The 25603-nt window shown below is 40.4% G+C and overlaps 1 protein-coding gene across 1 annotated transcript in view; it reads left to right on the top strand.

Moving 5' to 3' along the window:
* mtnr1bb (melatonin receptor 1Bb) overlaps positions 1–21288 on the top strand; it is a 44819-nt gene extending 23531 nt beyond the window's left edge. The window contains exons 2-4 of the mRNA XM_049592809.1: positions 13503–13621; positions 13719–14063; positions 15636–21288. Of these exons, the coding sequence (XP_049448766.1) occupies positions 13503–13621; positions 13719–14063; positions 15636–16058 (887 nt within the window). The 3' untranslated portion in view covers positions 16059–21288. The remainder of the gene's footprint in view (positions 1–13502; positions 13622–13718; positions 14064–15635) is intronic.
* Positions 21289–25603: the final 4315 nt, after the last annotated feature.

Genomic DNA, 25603 nt, shown 5'->3' with positions numbered 1-25603 from the left:
ACGTTTGCCTGAAACTGAGGTTATACTGCATGGCAGTTGCTTAATTGGTTCCCGGTTAATCAGCGCAGAGCACACAGCATGAGGGTTGTGTTTGATTTTTGTGGTCATTGTGTTCTGTTTGCTTAAAACCCCCGCAAGTATAATAGTAAAGTGATGTGACACTACCCCGAATGGCTTTTTCCAAGAGTTAGAATTGCATAAAAATGTATAAAATCTTCAATAAAGGGAACCGCAGAAGTTCCCAAAAGCAGCTGCAACAATATAAGCAAAGCACTTTTTATATTTCTTGTGTGTGCAATAAGATTTGAGGGTTTTTTGTGTTTATGCAAGTTATTGAGAATTATTTATGCTCTAACTGTGGAAACTGTTTATTACTGATTTCATCATGTTGCATTAGACATCTTGGAGCTAGTTGCTTAACACTGTTAACATGGTAATTATTGGTGGTGCGTACTTAAAGTTAATGTGATTCATAAATGAAGCGTCATATTGGATGATGCACATTGTTTACACTGTAAACAATCTGTGACAGTGCTCTCTAAAGAGAGGCGACAGAGGCAGAGAGAGAGGGGGACCTGAGGGAGGCAGCTGAAGGAAGAGCTGCTTTGCAAAGCTGCTTTCAAAGCAGCAACCGACCAACGGCTGAATCATATTTACTGAAATATTCAGCAACCACTTCCTACACACTTTCCTCCAATGAGTTTTTTTGCTCTGGAGCTCTTGTTAAAGAGTAATTTAACACCAGCTTAAAAACACTTGCTGACCCCCAATGGTTGATGTGCTGCAGGAATGTTGCGGCAATCTCAGAACCTATCGGCCATTGGTCGGGCAACGATTTAGGTCCCGTTTATACGACAACAATTTCAACTGAAAACGTTAAACTTTAGTTGCGTTTTGGCCCATCGTTTACACGACAGCGGCGTTTTGGGTGACTGAAAACGCAGCGTTTTGAAAACGGGTTCCAGAGTGCAACTTTTTGGAAACAGCAGCGTCTCAGTTGTCATGTAATCTTGCAATATGCAGTTCGTCCATCCAGACAAAGTTACCTGTGCATAATTTTGCCATTATGTCTTCTTTGTTTTGGTTTGTAATCACTGCGTTGTAGAGGAAGGCGCTTCAGCGCAGGCGCATGGCGTCATGCCGTGGTGTTGCTTTGCAAATTTACACTGCCACCCATTGGCCTGGCGTGCATACTACAATATTTCCAGTAGATTTTGCGGCACCGTGTGAACGGGAATCGTTTCAATAATGTTGTCATAAACGCAGAAGTTTTTTAAAACGCAAAGGACAGACTTTTCCATTTTTAGAGAAACTGTTGTCGTCTAAACAGGGCCTTAGGCTCTGGTGGCAGCAGCCAATATTTTGGGGATTCCAGTTGAGCCAGCGTTATCAGGACATGACTCCCTCTCCCATGTGAAGGTCATTATTCACAGTCCGATTAGCGAGTCATGAGTCATGATGTTCTATAAACAGATATTTGCATAATTATGAGGGCAGATAAATGACTAACCAGTAAAAATCTCAAGATGGATCACTCCAGCCACAATACAGTGATTAATGACTTAAAAGGAATTTGAGCCAGGGGCGTAAAGTGAGGGAGCCAATGGCCCCTACCCTACTTCCTACCTCCGTACTTCCAGCTCCCTTGCTCGGACCACACCCATCTTTAAACGTCACTGTCATTTTGCGCTCAAATACACACCTGAAAAGTTTTGTACATTTTTGTACATTTTTGCTGCTAATGTCTTCACAATATAAACACCTGCTTCTGAGGTAGTTCCTGCTACAATAGGTGTCACCTGGACCACATATCGCAGTGATGACACATAAGCCCCGTTTCCACCAAACACTTTCGGTATGGTACCTTTGGAACCAAAACTAACCTTTCAGTCATAGTACCCAGACCTTAGTTTTTCCTACTGCAAGTAGTACTCCTTAATGTGGGCGGGGTTATCATCACTCACTGCTTCATCCAGCACTCACTGTATTTCCTCATTACTGGTGGCACAGATGGAAGTCTGCGCCTTGCTGCAGTGAGAGTCTCTCTCTATGGGGTATTTAGAAATAGTGGGTTTGTGCATTTAGTCTTTCTCAGGCAAGCTCAGGGGTTTAGTGTTGCCACAGCTCACAGGAACGACACTCATTACAAAATTCACTCATTACAAAGAGTGTAGGTCAAACAAAAACTAAACCAATGGTCAAAGTTGTCAAATTGACATTTAAAGTGTGCTGATTCATGTCGTCAGCTTGTGCATTGAGTAACATTACAAGTTAACTTTCCACCTTAAAAGTCACCGGCAGTCTCCAACTCCAGCTGCTGCAAGAGGCAGCAAAGCGTTCTTTCATTTTATAGTTACAGTTTACTAATAAAACTCTCCACGGTATGAACAGTGGTTATGTGAGCCTCAAAACCAGCCACAACTCAGCCCTGAGCAGAGTGACCGTCCGCTATTGACCAATAAACAGACTGCAGTGTTCACAGCTCCACCTTTTAGTATCAGATCTGTGTGCTAGGTACCCCAACAGAGGGGTGACCAAAAATGAGGATGGTAAGGAATGGTTCCATTGGTACCATTCACGACTTTTCACAGTGGAAATGTTAAAAAAGCACATCGAACTGTACTGAACTGTACAAACAAGAAATTCTGATCCCAAAATCTTGTCCTGTTGCCTACAAATTCTGCATTCACATGCAGATATCTGTTTATAGATAATGTAGCAGTGATAGAGGGGATGATGTTGGCAGTGATCAGAGGTGCAGCAGATTTTAAAGTTTCATATTTCATTGTTTCCCCAGTGCCCGAAACAACACACCCCCACCAAAGTAGTTCCTTGCATAGTTTAAGCAGAGGCAAACTTGTGGGTGTAGCGTGTAATTGTGCTGCAATGCAAAATCTCTTAAGCAGCTGGTCTAGTGTTCAGGTAACTGTGCTTTGCCTACAAACAGTAACAAACATAACAAAAATACAAGCAGCAGTGGCAGATCGGAAAACGATATATTGGTCCAAGTATAATATAAAATGACCTTTAGACAGCTTCCTAAGGGAGAGTATTGGATAAGTACTTTTTATCTGTGAGAAACACAAAGTAAAAACAAGGCACTTAAATTGAAATAAGAAGGACACGTTAAATCCCTGAACATTTAATTACCTTTTATATCAAATGTTTTAAAGTACTTAAAATGCAGGGCACATTTTAACCTATTGGTCTTCGCAATTCAAGCTTACCGTCTGAAAGAGAACCTGCAGCATTAACCTTTTTTTAATTGATCTACTGCTCATCCAAATGTGACTGTCCGCGTTTGATGTATTGAACTGGTTAAAGTCAAGCACTAACTTCCAGGTAAATTGCGGCGGTCAAATCCGTAGAACTCGTCACATCTCTTACTGGATAAATTGCTGCTCATTTTTAATTAAAATGTTACCTCGGGGATGTTTATACCAATTAACTCAACCAGGATGACTTTTCCCCTCTGCACTTCAGACAGAATTTACTGGTGGGTAAGAGAAATTGTGTTGTCAAGTGAAATATGTTGGAATAAGATACTTGGTGAGCCATGGATAAAGTATGTGTAAATAGGGATTGTCTAGTAATTTATGAATGGGGATTTGTGGATTGAATTCAATCAGGGATTCAAATGTTTTTTTTACCTCTACTTTTTAGACTTTTAACTTTGATTATGTGGCGAATATTTTTAAAGGCGCTGTAAGTAAGAATGTGGCCAAAACTGTTACTGCACTCAAATTCAAATACTGCCGCGAGTCGTTTGCCCACAGGCGGCTGCCGTGGCAGGGCTGCGTTGCCGTGGCAGGGCTGCGTTGCCGTGGCAGGGCTGCGTCGCCGCGTCCTTGATCTTCGAGCAAGTCCGGCTTCTCTGCTGCTAACGCTGCTGCCGGGATACAGATGAGGAGGAGCCGGCTGCTAATGCTATGTACCGGGACACTGCTAATGCTGCTTGCCGTGCTGCCGTAGCTCAGTCGTAACTGTAACTGATGCTGAGACTCTACTGACTGTGTGACTGGTAGATGGCGGTGGGTGGCGCAACAGGCCAAAACACAAATTCAAAACATAAACATGATTTGCGGACTGTAAAAATGTTTTTTAAATGCAAATATTCTGGCCGTACTATTGTTGTCCGTGAGATCAGTATGTTATATGAACATTATTCCTTAGTCTCTGTGACATAATCGGAGGATTTTACGACTATTTGCCTTAGATTTCTTACATATAGCTCCTTTAATAAACCTTGAAACCAAACAAACGAGTCACAGATTAAGATGGTAGTGATGCCAGCTCAACATCAACATGCTGTGTTTGCTGATCTTACATGATTTCTGACCATTGAAGTTATACTTTTTTTAAATAGTCACCTGTGGCTGTCGACTTTTGTTCCTCATGCAGTCTTTTTCTTTGTCCTGATAAAGAGAAAATCAGACACTTAAAAATGCGGCTATTCTGTAGGCTGTATGTGTCCTTGCTCCTGCAGAAAGTGTAAGATTATGAGAGTGTAAAGTTTAACTCACTGTACAGCTTTTGCCCGAGGCAATAACTACTTTTCAGTTATAGAATATTGTGCATATTCTGAACTCTGTTCAAGAACAGACTCAAACTTCGCTGGTGCTCCTCGTCTTCTGTGAACTCCTTTTAATATGGACAGTCTAGAAAGTGATTCAGTGCACTTTTAAGGTCATTTCCTTCACACAGTAGTAGCCAGACATGCTCCCAATCCATTTCAGAGTGGCAACGTGGCCTGATCGCCCACCCTGCACTCCTAGTGTGTGGGTGTGTGTGTGTGAGTCTTTTTTCTTCTCCGAGAAACATGTTCAACCTCTGAAAACAAGGCGTAAAAAAAGAAAAAGTGGGATCATTAAGAAGCGAGGAAGGAGGGTTATTGGGTCGTATCGTTCAAAACTAACACTCCTTGGTTGAAGAATTTGAAGAACAGCTAAGTGAATAGACAAAATAAAGACCAGACAGTGGTGGAAGCGGTAGAAAGGTTTGCCTTTCTTTCCCCTGTGGGGTCAGCTATGTATGACCAGGCGTCGGCAGGGCAGTGGAGCGAGGAAGCTTTTGGCATGCTGAGGAAAAGGCTCTGATGTATAGTGTTGATGACAAGATCGTTTATTGCCTGGCCTACAAAACTATGAGAAAATGTATTACTCTTTTGTCTTGTCTTCTGTCATCAGCTTATTCTCCCTTCTCCTCTTCCTCCGCCATTAACAATCCCATTCTCCGCTGACCTCTAACCTCCTTTTATTTTTCCCGCCATCTTCCTAATTTTCTATTTCCTGTTGACAGCTTTGTTCATTCATCTCTCCAGATTGAGATAGACAGCGCCTCTCCTTTGTCTTTGTGTCATGTTCTTCCATTTAACAGATTGAAGAAATGACCGGAGGTGACAGCTTCATTATAAAATTACAAGGCTTTTAATTGTCCAGATCATGTCTTGTGGGGATTGTTTTGTTTTTTTTACCCTCCCTAAATGAGATTGGCCATTTTTAACACAGCCTTTCCACATGAAAGTGCAGCTTTTTCACCGTGCCTGACCAGTTTTTTCCCTCCACATCACTCCTTTCTGGATCCAGTCCCCATTCCTGTCATCATTCCCTTACCATCCTTTTTTTTTTTGGCCTCGCTCCTTCACTGAAAACAAATTTAAATGCAAACAAGGCAAATCTGCCTAGCATGTCCTCCCACAGGAAAGACATAAAAAAAAGCAAATGAGAGGAAAATCTTCGCAATCTCTTCCCCTCGGGAATTGCTCACAGACATGGAGGGAAAATGCATAAAACCATTTTGAGTTCTAATATTGTTTATTACAGTAATCATTCACGCGTGCCTTTGACAAAGGAGATTAAGTTTTAGTCAACATTTCCATATGCAATTATGTACATGTGAATAACCTTGTGAAGAGCTGCACAAACTTCAATCTTAGGAGCATCCAATCCACCTATTAGGCATAAAAAGGGTGGAAAAAACAAGCAGCAGTGCAAAAAATACTGTTTACTATGCATGTTTGTTCATTTCCTCTTTGATTGGTGCAGCCAAATAGGTTGCTACTGCAAATTAAACTCAGCACTTCAGAGTGTGTATATGCTTTCATCTGGAAATTCAAAAAATTCAAGGTCTCCGAGCACTTGCTTGTCCAAATTACACCCCATTCCCAGAGGCTTCTGGGTAAATTAAGTTGTAGTGTAATCTAACTATACTTTACATTGCTCCAAATCCTAAAACAAGATTGTCCCATTTAAGCGTATAGACTCGTCTATGAATAATTAGGAAATGCGATCACCAGTGTAATCCGTGGCTTAGTGAGCAGATGGTTCAAAAACTCTCACAGGTGCACATCTGTGTGAGACCCCCACATGTGAAACACTTGTTTGCTGCTTCATCTAATGTGCGCTGCTCTTCATCAGGCTGATGGGGGAGAACATGAAGCTGCCAGCTACTCTCTCTCTCTTCTTTCTCTCACACAAACACACACACACACACACACACGGATTTCCTGGGTATGTGCCAGAGTGGTACACGTGTGGTAGCGGCTGCTTATCCAGTCCTCACGCATTAACAGCACTGCGTGGTCAGTCATAAACAGCTATCGCAGAAAGGATTTCTCTTTTCATTTTTGTTCATAATTACAACCATCTGCCCTGTTTTTTCAGCTTTAAAACAGTACTAATACATGTCCATTAGTAATGTGTGTGAGAAGAAAAAACTCTTCACTCCTTTGTCTCCTATTCATTACCTATTAACAGTCTGTTATGCCATCACATCTCATGATATTCACTCAACAAACTTAAACATCATGTTAAATGCGTTCCTACTCATTACCTCTCAAACAACATAGGCTACTGGCACACTCATGAATAAATATAACAGCACTTGCATGTATTTCTCTGATAAACAATGCCTCAACATAAACAAAGAAGCACCCTGTTTGTAAAAAGTACCTGAAATTTGATTTAGCACGCAATTATGCACGAACAAGAGGCTCATAACAGCCATGCAGCTTTACAGGAGTTTATGTAACACTTGTTATTTCTCATGCAGTGTGACGCCATGGCAGTGCAGTGGAACAGTGGGTCATTCAGTAGGTCACACAATTCACAGTTTAGACGTGGTGGTGATTGCCTTTCAAAAATAATACATGGCTCTGACAGCTGTGTGATAATTGTTCGAATATTTTAAAGCTTGAGTGTACACGCATTTGAACTGTCACAGTTGTAAATGTGCCACACTCTCTTCTGTGTTGGAGATGACACAGTTCAGCCTGTAAATTGAAAATCAGATTTCAGTAATTATCAGAAAACCTGTGTTCATAGTCATCTCTGATTGCAGAGACCTTTTTTTTTTAAAATGGAAAATGTTTCCAGATTTTTATGGAGATAGAAGAAAAACTTGAATTATTAGACCATTCAAAGGAGACTTTCGTGAGACTATTTAACAAAAAGGCATTTTTTTCTCATGCTTGCCTTTGTGCATTAGCTTTGATTGCATGGATCTTTCTTGTTGATGCAAACCATTTTAAAAGTTTTACTGTCTAATTTCAAATTATTGCCACAATGGCTGTGATAAAAATGATCTTATTTTCCTGGCAGGCTGCTAATTGCACATAATTTAAAACAGAACACCATTACTAAGTGCAGTTGTTTGAGCATAAATTTTAAGAAGCTCATATAAAACTTTTTATGGTTACAGTGAGGATGCAAAATTTGAGCAGTAATTCTTAATGAGGCCTATTATCCATCTAGTTTCCCAAATTGATGTTGCTCCCACAGCACATGAAGGCATGTTTGTGTGGGGTGAAAAGCATGAAAGCATGTTGGTTAAAATGGCAATCAAAAGCTTTCAGTCCTAGTTGATTTGGTGACACCAGTAGTTACTGTTGGTAACAATATTAGTGTGGTTTAAAGGGATAGTGCACCCAAAAATGAAAATTCAGCCATTATCTACTCACCCACATGCTGATGGAGGCCCTGGTGAAGTTTTAGAGTCCTCACATCCCTTGCGGAGATCGGCGGGGGGAGCAGCTAGCACACCTAATGGCTGACGGCACCCCAGACTAATGTCCAAGAACACAAAATTGAAACCACAAAATATCTCCAACATGCTCATCCATAGTGATCCAAGTGTCCTGAAGCCACGACACAAAAAGTTGTTTCGAAAAACGTCATTTGAATTGAATTTGTTTTTAGCCTCACTGTAGCCTGTAGCTCTGACTGCTTCTCTGTGCTCCACACTCACATGTGCGCGCTCAGGGTGATCAGTGATGCACGGTCTCTGAAGAGCAGCAGTCTCGTCAGTACTGATGTCCAGATTCTCAAGTGCAGGCATCGCCAATTCCCAGTCTGAGCAGCAAAGACTTTCCTCACCCGTTGGCATTGCTTTGCATTTGAAACAACTACACCACCAGGTTTCCAGTGCTCGACTCCGGTGTTCTGTGGCTGGCTGAGGGTTAGGCTCGTGAGCTGCTTCAGACATGTTGGACTGTCCTTTGCTAAAAGACCGTAGTGCAAATTATCTTTTAGCTACTGTAGCTACCGTTGTCTCTTCCTGCAGTGCACGTGTCACGTGATGTAAACACGGGTAAGCAAAGCTCATGCTTTCGCTGGTCTCGTGCAAGTGCGCACACGTGAGCGCGGAGCACAGAGAAGCAGTCAGAGCCACAGGCTACAGTGAGGCTAAAAACAGAGTTCAAATGACATTTTTTGAAACTTTTTTTGTCGGGGCTTCAGGACACTTGGATCAGTACGGATGAGCATGTTGGAGATATTTTGTGGTTTCAATTTTGTGTTCTTGGACGTTAGTCTGGGGAGCCGTCAGCCATTAGGTGTGCTAGCCGCTCCCCCCGCCGATTTCCACAAAGGATGTGAGGACTTTAAAACTTCACCTGAGCCTCTGTCGGCATATGGGTGAGTAGATAATGGCTGAATTTTCATTTTTGGGTGCACTATCCCTTTAATACCACGAGTCACAAAGTCCTGGGGGATGCAACACAAACTATTTTGTTAAAGAAGTCAGGCAATAATTGGCCTTTTCCCACCATTCTTTGAGCAACCATGACCAGGTTCTGCTCTGCACTCCCCACTAAGTTGGAGACGTGCAGCCTGTTGCCTGCAGCTCTTCATCTACCAGCTCACTGTGACGGCTCCTTCCTGGTCCATTACTCACTGCAATATTTCAGACTCATCTGTTTCAGACAGCTGAATTGTTTTGCAGATGCATTTTTGATGAATGATAGTGGTAAGTGATAATCTCACTGGCAAACACACTGCATTCCCTGTGACTCCTTCATGAAGAAAAGTCAACCCCTGTTTCACCAGTTAAATGCTTTGTAACTTGCAGCACAAATGATCACCCTCGACACTCAGGTCATAATGGATATATAATGAGAACTGGATACAGCGCTGGAGGTGGGGCCCCATTTATTCTTATGAAAGCTGCTCAATGGCACATAAAGCCAAAAAAGTTGAACTTCCTGGGTATAAAAGCAGCTAACTTCCTGGTAAGCCCTCAGCTAACATACATAGGGATAGTATGATTTTACACTTTAGACTTTGAGACTTCCAAAATGTTATCAGACTCAATGAATCAAATCCAGGTGGTGACACAAATCATGTTGCAGGGGTTGTTCAAACCATTGTTTATTCAGGGAAAATTGACTGAGCATTACACTCTTCAATAGCGGACAGTCAAGTTCACATTCAGTGGGCTAGAAAGATACAAGTTTATAATAGTAATTGCAATAAAGTGATGCAAAAAGACACGACACCTGTCTAACGTAAATACCTCTTGCAACTTGTACCATTTATTTGGTAAAAGTTAATTGTGATGCTCAATAGCAATTATCACGTACAGACGTCTCTTTCACACTGTGAGTCTATGGGAAAAAGTCTTTGTAGGCCCAATGACATCACATGACAGACCTGGAAGTCGTAATTTCATTGTTTGGTATCAGTGTCAAATTGGCTTCAAAGCCTGATGCTGCTCCTGGGGTTTGGTCATAATAATGCAGATATATAGATATTGCAATACTTTTATCAGTGAAGGCTCAGTCACCACTGTGTTACCTCATTGCTTCATAGATAGCAACTTAACAGACTCAGACATTGATTTACATGAAAATTGTTGAGATTAATACTCAAAAAAATCAATTCATTTTTCAAAAAGAAAAATAAGAAGTGGGTGTTTTGAAAGAACTAGAAGACTGTGTGTTGTTGCACACAGTTTAAGGTAAAGTTTGAATTTCCACTTTACTGAGTCTCAGAACTCTTTCCTGTAAAGGCTGCTGTAGCCTCAAGGTGAGATTAAAGCACAAGCAGTCAGATTTTTTTTTGTTTCTCTCTCTATTTTCTTTTTTTTTGACATGCATATATGCACAGGTTTGTGTGTACCTCCACCTTGGTGCCATTTATCTTTCTTTCTTTATTGCAAAATGTCTTTATTGAAGTGGGACAAGCATGCATGCACACACATACATGCGCGCGCGTACACACACACACACACACACACACACACACACACACACACACATTTGTGCTTTGTTGCATTTGAGGAGCCCTTTAATGAAAAGATTCAAATCATTTCTTTTTTTTTTTAAAGTTCCACTGTACGGTATGTTCTTCTTGACGCACACGTCCTCTTAATATTCAAATATACTATGAACATTATTAGATTATGAAATCATGTGGCTATAATTGAAGATGCCACGGTGCATCTGCCATAAACCCATGCATACAAGATTGTCTACATTGAGACATTTGTCTGATCAGCATATTTGTCGGTGGTGATTGAGGCGTGTATATGCTGGATTTCAAATAATATTTCCACTGTTAGATAGGCAGATAAACACACACACGCTGAGCAATGACTTATAATTGGGTTAAGCAGTAATTACCCTGATACTGAGACTCCATTGTAGATATGAGTTATATCAGTCTGTGTTTGTATCATGTGTTCATTATACTAAAGCTTCTCAATCACTGATATTTCAGGCAAATATTTACTCTTAATCCTACAGTTTAAGATGAATGCACAGACCATACTTGATGTATTTACATATGTGTTTTCATGTGTTCTGTGTTTGTGGGATGGCAATGCTGCTCTGACAGCTGGTTGGTTGCCTCACCACAAAGGTCCAGAATGAAATATCTGAAGAACTGCAGGATGGTTCACCATGACGTCTTGTTCAGTTATTCGAGGATTAAGCCCTCGGACTCTGATGATCCCCTCACTTCATGCCAACTAGCATGCTAACATAACAAAGTATAATGTTAAACCTGGTAAACATCACACCTGCTTAGCATCAGCATGTTAATTAGAGCATGTCACAAGCTAATGTTGGCATTATGCTCAGAGCACCGCTGTAGCTAAATACAACTTCCAAGACCCGCAAGCATGTTTGTAGACTGAAAGTCTTTTTTTTTTTTTTTTTTATGTAAAAATAGACAATTATTATGTAGAGCAAAATATGCAGATCAAGTAGCAGATTTTAGACCAAAGTAGGCTTGTGCTGGTTTGAAAATTTTCAAACCGGTTTGATTTAAAGCCAAATATTTAACCGACCCGATATATCGAAATATATACCTAATTTTACCACTGGGGGTCGCATTTGAGCTGTTTTTCCCCAGTAAAAGCCCATTATAGGTGTAATGCGCTTCCAATCCACTAGGTGGCGGTAATGCTGTATTAACCGCCAATACACACAGGGTTACACAAGAAGAAGAAGCAGAAGAACACTAAGACGTTAGGGCAAAGATGGTGGATAAACCAGTAATAGAGTGTGCCAGGGCTGACGTCAAAACCCGGAAGTTTAGCATCGCGCTGGTTCCCAGAAGAGAAAGTGAATGTGATTTTTGCATTGCATTTTGGATTATGTCAGAAAATAAACTCTGTGGCTAACACAATTTTATGATACTTACAGGTTTTGTTCAGTGAGATAATCTTCACATATGAACACCTTTCATACCGCATTTGAAGCTTAAATGCGATCGCCAGAAGTAAAAAGCTAACGTTAGTCTTTAACAGACTACATGACTACTCCACGGTCGCATGACTCGCCACTAAGCTTTCAACTGATTTCAGCCGCTTTATTTTAAAAACATTGTATAATGGGGAAATCTGACTGTTTAAGCTAAATAAGAAGCTGTAATGGCGGACTGCCAGCGTTTAATGTCCCCGACAGGGTTTGTATAGTCGTATTGAGCAACTTGTTAGCAACCGCCTTTTTTACGACACGTAAAAGCTTCAAAGTTCACAAGTAGGGTATTTACTGACGTGTTTTATGTCAGTAAATACATGTTTTATACATGTTTTCAATGTGCTTTAGAATACATTAATTTTTTTCTCCTGGTTTTGTGCAGTAGCATTAACAATTGACATTTACATTTGAAGCCTGTAAGTCTTGTGTGACAGTTCTTTTCCCTCCAAGGCTCAGTCTGGGAGAGCTAATCTCTCTTTAGCAAACACACATGAACATTATATCTTAGTTAACAATACCAAAAGCTCAATAAGGTTGAGGTTAGGATGAGGCAGAGAGCTGTGGCACTGGAATGAGTATAGTATGTATTAGGAGAGCAAGAGGTGTCAGGTTTTAATTGCTGGTTTGTAAAACTGTATGAATATGATCGAATGCTACTAATCAGCTGGTAGCCGAGGTGCCCAATGAACAAGCCACTTATGGTAAAGCATGAATGAAGCAGCTGATTGCCAATTAGCAAATGAAACTACAGTGCTCTGCCTGAACTAAAGCAATGCTTTATTTATGTGACGTACCAAACGGATTTTGTGAACCAGAGACCACTGTTTGGATTACGCTGGGGGATCAGCTAGATTAAAAATGACCTGCATGCCCCAGTGTTGCAGAAGCTCAAGTGCTGTGTCCACAAGCTTGTCCCTCTACTCTGTCAAAACAGCAACTCTGCCATTCACGATAAAACTTTTTCTGGGGTGAGGCAAAAAGCTAGAAACCTTTGGTATGTAATCTTGGCCCTCTCTGCCAACAATCTCACCAAATGTGCAGCAATTTAAGTTGCCATATTTAAGTATTTTTGCAAAACCCGCATGTATTTAGATACACATGCCTGCACTTTAGAAACAAGGTGAATACTGGAGGGTTTTTTCTGACATTGTAGCATAATGTCAGCCTTAAAGAGGCTGTAAATGGCAATAAGAATGCAGTTGTTTTATATGCCAAACATGTGAGCACTTTAAATGTAAAAGCATCGAAAGTGCTACTTGTGATGCCTTCAGTCGGAATGAGCCAACGGGGTTGAACGTACTTATCCTGACTGTCTGAGCACATGCAGGCAAATGCATTGTTCTAAGATGAAAAGATGAGGGGCAAAACCATCAGAGCTACATTAGAGGGTGAACCCAGTGTTAACAGAGTAGCATAACTATGGTGTCTCCTGCATAATAAAACATATGACTCATCTCACAGTCGGTGAGCAAGTTACTGTAAATATGTTTAAGGGATTATTTCTTTGTGTCTTCTTCTCCAGGTAACGTGTTTGTGGTGAGTTTGGCCTTTGCTGACCTCGTGGTAGCCTTCTACCCCTACCCCTTGGTTCTTTATGCTCTCTTTCATGATGGATGGGCACTGGGAAACATTCAGTGCATGGTAAGACAGCATCAGTTAAAGCATGTTTCAGTTTTCTACCAATACAGCTCCAGTAAACCAACACACTGACACAAACACTGTCTTGTTTTCTGTTCAGGTCAGTGGTTTCCTTATGGGGCTGAGTGTCATCGGTTCCATTTTCAACATCACTGGGATTGCAGTGAACAGATACTGCTACATCTGCCACTCGTTCTCCTACAGTCGGCTGTACAGCTATCGCAACACTCTGCTGTTTGTTGCCTTAATTTGGCTGCTCACAGTAGTGGCAATTGTCCCCAATTTCTTCGTTGGCTCCCTGCGCTATGATCCGCGGGTGTACTCCTGCACCTTCGCCCAGAATGTCAGCAGTTCCTACACAGTGGCAGTAGTGGTGGTTCACTTCTTGGTTCCCATCGCAGTGGTCACCTTCTGTTATTTACGCATCTGGGTGCTTGTGATTCAGGTCAGTCTCCTGCTTCTCTACGCGGTTATTTACGTCTTTGCGGGCACACAGAAGGTATGAATGGAGGCAAGGGGCTATTCGAATAGTGTGATAATACCAACCAAATAAATCTGTAAACATGCCATCGACTGTAAATAATACAGGCACCCCTTGGGCCAAACAATAATCCATCAGCCTTCCAGGGTTCATTGAAATTGCACCTGTAATTGGGAAAATATGGTCACTCCAAGTTGTGAAATTCGGACCTTTATTTATATACTCTTTACTGGATGAGCCAGTGTGGTTTTTAAAGTACAAGTGTGTAAGATTTGGGGGGATTTAGTGGTGGGGATTGAAGATTGCAATCAGCTGGTACTTTATTTGATAAGAATTCCTTCAGGTGTTTATTGTTCAGGAGGCTTTCACTAGGAGCCGAATTATTCACAGAGGTCTCTTCCTCTCCAAAACAAACAGACCAGGTGATAAAAACTGGTAAAAAACAAAAACAACAACCCTGAATTGAACGGTTTTACATTACAAATCAGTGTTTCTCTATGCTGTTCGGCACGTCGCAGATGAGCCATCAGCCCAGCACCTGCTAATGCGTGCTCACCTTATTTCTGTACGGTCGTTCAAGAGGTTTTTACAGTGAGCCCAAATTATCCAAAGAGGTCTTCTCCCCTTAAAACAGATAGATCCTGTGATGTGAACCAGAAAAAATAAAGCACTTACATGTTACAAATCAACATTTTTACAACACCAGTCAGGCCAGTTGCTTAGCAGCTGCTAATGTGTGCTCACCTTTTTTATGCCTCTGTAGCAGTGATAGCCATAGCTGGAGGCATTAGGTTTTCAGGTTGTCTCTCAGGTTGTCTCTTTGGCACAAACATCCACTGATCAGAATTTGGTGATCAAAGGTCAAGGGTCAAGGTCACCGTGACTTGTCCACCTTATTCCCATGAACATGTTATGTCAAGAATGCCTTGAGGGAAGTTTTTTCAAATTTTCACATCCATTATTCACAGATGCACTGATTAGATTTTGGTGGTCAAAGGTCAAAGATCAGGGTCCCTGTGACCTCACAGAACACGTTTTGTCAAGAAGTCAAGAATTCACACACTTATTCTGACTAAATGTCACACAAATGTCTCATACAATATAATGATAAATTGATGACATGTAACATTCAAAAGGTCAAATGTCAACTTCAATGTGACATCATAATGTTCAACAAAATCCTTCTAAATCCTACACCCTGGACCTTTAAATGCCAGAATACACTGACAAAATACATGATCTCATCCTTGAAATCTTTTTGCCATGGAACATTTGAGTTGAGCATTTTGATTTTTAATTATTAGTCAGAGTAGATTTAAAACAAACTGAACACAGCAAAGGTTTGGCAAAGACAGTTCTTGTGATTTCAGCTGAGATATCGTGTTTGACAGGTGGGTAGGTGGATGAGATCCCTGGAGTGCTTGTGTGTGAGGATATCTGCATGGGTTTCTGTCTGTCTGTATGTGTGTAACACGGAGAGGCAGATACCAACAGTATCTTTCGCAGTTTAATCTTATCTTGTGTATTTTTCTCCAGGTGCGACGTAAAGTGAAGACAGAGGAGAGCCCTCGCCTCAGACCAAGTGACTTGCGGAATTTCATCACCATGTTTGTGGTCTTTGTGCTCTTTGCCATCTGCTGGGCTCCGCTCAACCTGATTGGCTTGGCGGTGGCCATAGATCCGTCCCGTGTGGCTCCCCGTATCCCCGAGTGGCTTTTCGTGGTCAGCTACTTCATGGCCTACTTCAATAGCTGTCTGAATGCCATCATCTATGGCTTACTCAACAGGAATTTTAGGAACGAGTACAAACGCATTGTCACCTCCGTCTGGGTGACTCGGCTTTTTGTGACAGAGACTTCGCGAGCCGCCACGGACGGCAGGAGCATGAGGAGCAAGCAATCGCCGCCTCCGCCGCTCAACAACAATGAGTCGGTCAGAGATCGTACAAACAAAGAATGAAATCTGAAACCTTTGAGCCTGTTAAGTGGTAATTCCTGTTTTTATGTGACATCCAGGTTGTGCAGCTAAAGAGTAACAAGTAACAGATGAAACTTGATTGCATGGCTCAGTTTTCTTTAAGTTCTTATTGATCAGAACTAGGCACAACATGTTTCTATCTGTGGAGAAATTTTTCTAATCATTTTTAAAGTTGTGAAGAACTACGTAATTACCTGCACAGAGGTTATGTTTTCTTGTTCAGTTTGTTTGTTTGTCATCGGGATTATGGAAAAACTCCAGGCCTGATTTCCATTCAACTTGGTGCGAGGGTGTAGCATGGGCCAAGGTAGCACCCATTAAATTTTGGAGTGGATTCAAATCACGGGGCAGATACACAAATTCACTTTCATTAACATTGCAAGATAGGGCCTCCTTGGCGGAGGTCTGCCCTCTCTGGTGCCCTTCTAGTTAATATAATGAGTTCTGAGAGTTCATTGTTTGGTCCATTTTACCCATCAACTTTGTTAAAATGCTCAATCAGTATTCTCTGTGATTCTCAACCACTAAGCATCAACAGAGCAAACATTTTTAGAGATGTTGTTATGTCCTGGGAGGACAGAGCCATGCATTGCAGTTTCATTTTGCTTGTACTCTAAAAACAATCTGAATGGTACTTAAATATTTCTTAAAAAATGTAATATCCTTTAATGTCTGCTGCTTTAGACATATTTCACAAAATGGGGTAACCACTAGTAAACATACACCTCTTTTTAGTAACTTCAAAAGCCTCAAATAGTACAACTCGCCTCACCTGAATGCTACACTAGAAGAGGAGGAGACAGGGTTTGACGTGGTGACAGTAATGTGGTCAGTAGCATAAACTCCATGCTGCCTGCTCTCACCCTCTTGCACTGTTAAGACTGACAAAAAATACTTAGTAATTAATATAGTATCCTACATTAATTCAGGAAATGAAGCTACTGATGGATGACACAAAGCAAGTCATGTTCAAATCCAGCACCACACCTTGTAGGAAGTGCCATTTAACATGGCTGCTTTAGTTTTTGAAAGTTCTGACACAAATGGTGCATGTGATGTAGCAGGTGGAGGACACCTACAGATCTACTATTGCTGCTGTATTCATCATTCTGCATAACACCACACCACTAATTATACCTCTCAGCTGCTGCAGTTGGACCATTATGTAACTTTAATACTAATTTATAGGTCACTGTAGGCTGCATGCAAAGCCTCCCTAGTTATCATCTTTTATATAAAAACAGTTTCCTACAACACGCAAAAGCATTGTGAGAAAAAAATGATCAGCCTATTTCTGAGACAGCTCTTCTAATTTGTATTTTCCCAAAATATTCTATTCATGTTTAATTGAACAATATTGATTCTTTTTTTTTGTTTTTTTCTACAGGAGTGCAACATGAGTTTTATACAGAGCACAAAAAGTATTTACAGTATACTGTACCATCCCTAAAGCACGGCTAGCCTATAGGCACTTACCTTCAGAAACACAATAAATAAAATCCAATATATAGAAATGTTTAAACAATAACAGTTTATAACCAAGACTATAAAATGTTGAGACGGGGCTACCCAGATAAGGAGACAAAATAAATGTTAATGTACTTTAAGCCTACAATGGAGGGCACAATTTTATTTACACAATTGGTGGAAAGTAACTAGATACATTTACTCAACTCCTGTACTTGCAACACGTTCTCACTCCAACCTCATATATCAACATTTAGTCATGGACTTTCCACGTCCACATATGACGTGCAAGGTATCCTTGGTGCTTTGGTTGTTGACATTCTGGGACGCCGTGTCAAGTTCTGCATATTACATGCATTGTAAGCAGTACAACAATGCAAATTGACTTTTTTTGTTTAGGCAATAAAAATGTGGTTAGGTTTAGGAAGAAAGAACAGGATTTGGCTTTGTAATCTTACAGGACACAAACACCGCCCTCCCAGGTGAAAGTTGTCGTTTGTACTTAAAGGATAATTCAGATCTTTGACTGGCTGTTAATGGCTACAGTTCCCCATCTATGCTTTTGTCAAACCCACCAGACTCCATTAAGAAAAACAGTCATTTTAGATCGCTGAACTTGGGAGCTGCTGGTATACCACTGCCTCAGTCAATTAGTTTGTTTGTGTTACTGTGTGACTTTTGGGAATCCGAACTAACCCTTGTACATGTCTGTTCAGATGATGTTAAATTACTGTGTTTGTCAGTGGAGTCTGGCTGTGAAGACAGTGATATAATGGCTTCAATTCCCTGTCTGAAATCGCTGTCCGACAGTAAGGTGAAGGGGTTAGAATAGTGTGAATATAGCCTACACTTACAATGATATTGATCCTTTTAGATGGGACTTTTTTAAGTGGCTAAAATATGTTTTGCTACTTCCCTTGTTCACATTGCTTAGTTTCTTCCACACTCTTTTTTGTGGCTAAGCAACTCATACAGCCCCACTTCAAAATATCTGAACTATCCCTTTAAGTACAATTTTTAGATGCTTGCACTAAGTTAAGTATATGTTGATGCTGACATCTTCACACAGTGAGAATACAACTCTTTAACATGTTAACAATACTGCAATGCAGTAATTTGTTCAATTTCAGAAAATAGCCAGGCGCACAGCACAGATGATTCTTTATGCACCCTAACACTTTGCTATGCAAATCCAAACACAGTGGTTGTCATGATTCAACATCAGCTACATGTAAAAAATCATATCCCCTTAACTGAGATAGTCCCTGCATCCATATATTTTACTGATTCACTGTAAAATGATGCTGCTCTCCAGGCCACACAACAAGCCAACAAAAGGACTGAGATACACAACAAGTTCAGGATGTTCTCCTGCCTTCTGTGTGAGAAAGCCTCCAGCCCCTGGAAAAAGGAAGCAGATAAATACATTCACTGAAAGTGCAGCAAGCAATATAGAATGAGCACGGGTTCCTTTTGCCTCCTACATCATATGCAGAATTTGGTAGTCTCATGCAGTGGTGATTCTTACTCTTCATTCTGAACTACTTATGCAAAATTTGAGCTTTTTGTTTCAGATGTAATTTATCTTTATTAAGGTAGTTTATTTATTTTCTAATAAAACATATATTTAATTCACCAGGGACAAATTTGAAGCTTTCACTGTGGGAAAAAAACAAATAAAAAAGGTACATTAGGGGGAGTGTTTAGGAGTTGTACTGTCACTCGGTCATATTTAATCTGACAGAAGAGTGACTTTCATTGCCTCTTAACTGGATAGTGTGTCAAAAAAATGTAGATTGTTGAGAAGGTACAGCTCATATCTGTATTCCCATCTCAGGGTGCCTACCGAACATTTAGTCGTGTTACACAGTTGTCCGAAACATTTGCAGTGTATTAGCTGCCATATAAGGGAGTGTGAAGACATTTCAGAGGGATATTTTGTAAATTAGTGTCAGTGTGGTTTTTAACTGTGGTATATTGTTAATGGCGATGTATTCAAAATGTGTTTTTTTTTATATATGTGAAGCTCAATAACCCCACACAATTAACAGGTTATTACCAGATAATGCTTAACCTCCCTTTCCATTAACTCTTCTACAGTTGCAAAGTGCATCTAAAACAACCTCTGGCTTAGTTGGCATGTACATCGCATCACTACATATATTTGCTTTTCAGTGTGGAGTGATGGAATCAACTTCTAATTGCACAAATATCCAAGAATGACGTTCGACATTCATAATTTTAATGGTTTTGGTTGGTTGTTTTTTTACACATTTAAATTCATTGCACATTTGTGTGTTCTTATACAGGGTAAAAAATGTGCAAAGCCATAAATCAAGAATGATAACAGATGCAAAGCTCAAAGTCGTACTATAAATATTCATGGGATAGGACAGATGCGAGAGCTTTGCAAGCAGAGGAGAAATATTTGGAAGCAAACAATGACATTTGCCGTGCAGAGGAGGGTAGAAATCAGGGGTACATAAAGTTTTCATTTAAGAGATGGGATTTAGATCAATAAAGGGAGTGACTATGTGCTCCTGACAAGAGAGGTGAGAAGGTCATTCCACCACTGGGAATGCAGGAGTGGTATCCAGGTCGCCGCGGGGAAGGAAGAGCTGAACAGCAACACACACACATACCCACACACAAAAAGATGTTGTTAGAGTGCAGAGAAAACGAATGCTCAGACATCTAGAGAGTGTTTTAGATGCACTTGGCGGGATGCAAAGACATTTAAACACTTTAAACCAAAGAAACGGGCATAGCTGATGGACATTAGGTGTACAAACACTTTGTTATTGCTGGGGGAAATTGTATAACACCTTGGGTCCTTTGAGGTCTTTTTTTCATTCAAAAGTACTGCCTTACAGTTAACACAATAGTGTCAAATTTTGAATATCATGGCAAGTGCCATATTTTCTATTAACAACAAACCCATTCAGCAAACCTAGTTCACCTCCATACTGCTTCTTTTTATGTATTCAGGAGAGTCGTCTATAGAAAGTTTTCTCTTCAACATCCCACAGAAGTTCACACGCAGGCCTCGGGCGGGGGACTCAATTGCCGAAACAGAAGAACAAATATTATCTTTTTCTCCTTTGTGTTTTCTTTCTATACACCCCTCAGCGACATTATGTAACCATGTTCATTTGTGTTCCCTATGCTCACTGTTGGCACCCTTACTTTGGGCCTTTTTCTCCATGTGACCAAATATGACACCTTGCTCGTCAGCTTAAAGGACAGATTCGCACACCACTTTTTTGTGCAGCACAACCTCACAGCTTTAAAACTAACCACTCTGCTGCAATTTCTCACTGGGCTTTAACACAGAATAATATTTAGTCTTCCAAATCTTATGATGAATCTTGTTTTCAAAATTGGAAAGCTGGCATTATTAAAATGTTTTCTTTCTGAAAAACATGTTCATAAAACCACTTTTTATTAGTTTTATAAACTGGATTTGAAAAAACCTCCAGCTTTTGGGTGTAAGTTAATAAAACCTGAAAGAAAGCGTAGTTTGGGACGTTATTTCATTCTCTGCCACATAAATATGATGCGGCAAGCTTCCTATTTTCAAAAAGGAAATGTATCCTGGTGTTTGACTGCCATGTTGGAGTGTTTTTACACCAGGTGAGATACTGCAGAGGAGTGTCAAGTTAGTTTCTCACAACAGAAGCTACAGGTGTGCTATGTTTGATTGTAACTGAGGCAAAAAAAAAGAAAAGAAAAAAAAACATGTTAATTTCTGAGTCAAAAAAAGCTGTGAACCTATGTTGATTTTTAGTGTGAATTGAAAAAGCAACATATATATTAAATGGTGTAAATACAATTCTGCCTTTGAAATAAACACACAAGGAAAGTAAGCAGTGAAGGTTATCACAATGTTTTATTGGAAGATGAAAGCTAAGGTTTCTGCAGTATGTGCTACTAATCCTTTTGAGTGCTGTTCTCAATGAGGCGACGCACTCTTAAATTTGTGCATTATGCCGTTTGGAGTCTCTCTTGCACCCTCACCCAATATCCGGCACAATATTCATGCAGGGTCGACATTTTCCCTAAAAGAGGCATTCCCTGATATTTCTCACTTTCTGACTTTTCTTTTCTGCCGTGTGATCTTTTGGAGAAAAAGCAGCATGTGGGTGAAGCAGCCACTTTCCATTTGAAAAGGCTTGTATTTGATAGCTGCTATAAACACAGTCGCCTCATTTGACATACGGATGCAGTTAGTAATTACAGGCCATAGATCACAAAATATTTCCAAATGATAGAAACTTGATGGCATACAGTGATGTGCTCATTAAGGCTGTTGCTCATCAAGGCTTTGGTGCGATTTGAAATACGTAGCTTTTTGATCAGTGTTACTGTCTGCTATGCAGAAACCTGGCGACCTTGTAAGCAGGTGTAAGAGATTATTTGAACATTCTCCTTGGGGCTCTCAACAGCTCGGAGCCTGAATGGCACAATTCAGACTTGAAGTAGCCTCATTGTTCCTTATTTTCATCCGGACATACTCACCATACAGTAGCCAGTTTTCTTTTCTTTTTGTGTCATTGATAATAATAATAATAACTTTATTTATAGAGCACTTATGATGGGTTATGTAACAGCCTGACAACATCATCCCACAGCTAAAGGCAAAAAAGGATACAACACTGATCAAATTATGTGCAAGGTACCTTCACTCAGATGAAAATAAAATGACAAGCCTTGGGAACATAATTGAATGCACTTACTGTCACATGTAATGCGTTGACAAACAACAGAAAAAGGGGGAAACGCAGCTGTGTATGCACCTCCTATAGTGTTTACAGGCCGGAAACCAATCCATACATTTAAAACCGTGACTACAAAAACATGAATGAAAAAAACTATTGTAATGTTTGCAAAGCACAAATCCGTTTCACCTGAGAAATATTTACACTCAATGGCCACTTAAGTGGCTGCAGCTCTTGAGACGTGCAAGGATCTTTGCCCGCAGCGTTAATACTTTGAGGCATGAATCAAATCATAGGTTGGAAATGTTACACAATGAAACTGTTCAAGCTGTTATTTGGTGTAAAGAGGCACCAGATTAAACAGGACAATAGAATTTTCTTTTTCAACATGAGCAAGGTTGGAAATTGGTGACTGAACTTTAAGATGCTTAGCCAGTTGACTACTCATGTCTTGATAAGTGTCTTCTGTTCCACAGGCTGTGTGAATGTGCATGCTTGTCTGATGTTATTTATGGAGGTGGCGCTCACTGACAAGAATTCAACAGGTGCAGGCCGTGGTGTCTGAGTAACCAGAGGGAAATCTGTGGAATGTAATGGAAATATGAAATTTCAACACTCAAAAGGCTTGGTCATGACACTGAGTCTCATCAAAACGAACAGTGTGTAAAAAGATATGCATTATGTGTACAGTTCTACTGCAACACAATGTTATGGAAAATAAAATTGGTATATCATACTTTGCCATACTTGTTTATTGATGCATGTGAAATCAGCACACTCAGACAGATTTGTTGCCCTCTTTTCCAACACTGTGTTTCATATTTCATCCCTTAGTAAGTGGTTAAAAGGTTTCTTTAAAAGCACGAATTTACTAAAACCCACACATTTCTTATTGTAGACCAGCATGCCAGACTTTTTAAGGGTGTTTTGACTGAAAGTTTCCTGTAGTTGAGGTACCCTCTTAAGGCTCAGAATTAGGTTGAATTGGAGCAAGAGAGCTTTTGCCAGCAAGTGGTGCGTACTTTGAACTCCCTTATGCCATCATGCCCTGCTGCCTTGCACTTGCAGACTCCTCTTTTATATGGGTAGGGGAGATGGATAGATCGTTTGAAGGGAAAGTACATTTTTGTTCTTGGTTGGTGAAAAGGTGCAGATGTAAATGGGGTAAAAAGTCTAAGTTGGGTCACATGCTTGCTCTACGTGTAGAAAGTGAAACTCAAGAGGGAGACTTTGCCGATTTTTAACCACCCCTGTATCATCACAGTGTGGGTGGTTTGTGTAAATGAACTATGGTAAACCTACCTCCATCTTACCAGCATCTAGATCTCCCTGCTCATCTCTCAGCTTCAGTCTGCCAGTGTCAGACTGGATTGTACTTCTGCATTTTTGTATGCCTACCACCACAAACACACCGGGTGCATCCCAAATGACATACTTTCTTTTTAGTTGTAGCAGATATTGCATGTGCTCTTAAAAATGATGTACTGTTGCATGCAGCATGCACACAATCGGGACGTACCACTGGCTCATAATGTTACACTCTGAACTTTGACCCTTTTGCTTTTTATCTGTTGCCTTGGAAATAAAACAAACGCCACTTACCAAGTTCTCCAGAGATGGAGATCAACCCAGAGAACTCTGCTGTTGTTACGAAGCAATTTGTGTAGTTTAACTTTAAAGTTTTAACTGCACAGATTGTAGATTCTATTATATTTGTGACAGTGAAAATGAAAATGAAATGAAAAATTAATGAAACATCTGCAGTTCTGTCATTGTTATTTTTTATAGTTATGTCCCTTTGTTGTAATATTTATGATTATTTTGTTTACTTAAACAATCAATATTCCTCTTATGACTATTTGACTGGTCATCAGTTGCTTGAATGCGCTGTCATCTTTAATTGCGACTTCTGACAGCTGTTAATGAGCTGTCAACCCGTTGCAATCTGGTTGCAGCTCAGTGGGTGTGACGTATCGTATCTTTCACTGTGCTGAGGATTTTGGGTCAGCATAACCAAAGAAGCATGCTGGCTTGCATACTGCAAAGTTGGACCAGGTGTAGTAGAACATCCTGGTATTTTTGGCATACTACATTTCACCTACTACATATTGTGCCATACAAATCTTTTTCTGGCCTACTTTATAGTATGGTATTATGGGTACACACAGAAAGGGATCCTCCAGAGGAGGATCAAGAGAGGGAACCACCCCTTTCTCTTCTCTTTGTCTCTCATATTAGACCAACAATAAAACTAGGCACTGCTGTTCAAATATAAACCAAGATTATGTCACTGTGTTGCCCATTTCTCACCTAAAACATCTTCAGAAACATCACTGTTTCACTGTAAATCAGATCTTTTGTTACCAGCTGGCTGCTATATTGTTTCAGGTGTCAAAACTGCCAAGCTCGCATTATGTCACCCAGTAGTAAGAGCATTTATTGGTCCAGTGAGGCACAGTGCATTCTGGCAGCTGAAGATTTTCTACCTCTTGGGCAAAAGTGAATGTCACAGCCCTATTTCTCTGTTTTCTCCAGTCATGTTGCACCAGTGTCAAAAGAATTTGCGTCTTTTTTATGGCATAGACAGCCCAGTTTTATGAAAAGACTCTCTTTCTGACAGTGAAATACTTTAATTTCATCTAATTTATATGAATTATAAAAATGGCCCATTATCAACCCACAACTGTGTTTCACAGTTTGTAATGTGCTCACACTTAAGATCAATTTAAGGCCACATAACAAACAATGCACCATGCTCCTCCATCACTCCATAGTGTCTGTCTGAGAGGCAAGGATTGCCAGACAGAGTACGGTGTTTGGAAAACTAAATGCAGATTAGAGTGTAGCAGACGGCAGGACATGGACAAGTGGCTGGAGGTGATCCAACGCCGGAGGCGAGGATTATGATTAAGAAAGAGGGATGTGGTTAAGAGAAATTACAGCTTGCTCATGATGAATAATTGCAGGAGGTGATATCCAGATGGTGGTCTTGACTCATCCCCATAATCAAACTCAGCGCTGTCATGAGATACAAGAGGAAAACAATCATTTGCTTCAAGAGAATAAATCCAACAAGTTGCACATCATAATATTCATTTTTGAGAAACTGTGTGATGACACATTTTGAAAAATCTAACTAGGTTTTGCAAGTGTACATTCCACTCCAACCCGTATGGCCTCATGTGTCCTTTTAATTAAAAGACAGCCTCTCCAGTCATGATACAATATACTGCCAAAGATGAGGTCAGCTGATATCAAAGTGATTAATAAGGCTTTCAAGTGTAATCATTTTGTTACACTATTCATTATTGCCATACTCCACTATTAGCATATATCAAACAA

This window comes from Epinephelus fuscoguttatus, linkage group LG12 (genome assembly GCF_011397635.1).
Source record: "Epinephelus fuscoguttatus linkage group LG12, E.fuscoguttatus.final_Chr_v1".
NCBI lineage: Eukaryota > Metazoa > Chordata > Actinopteri > Perciformes > Serranidae > Epinephelus > Epinephelus fuscoguttatus.
Note: the sequence above shows the minus strand (reverse complement) of the source record. Positions and strands in the feature narration are given on the sequence as shown.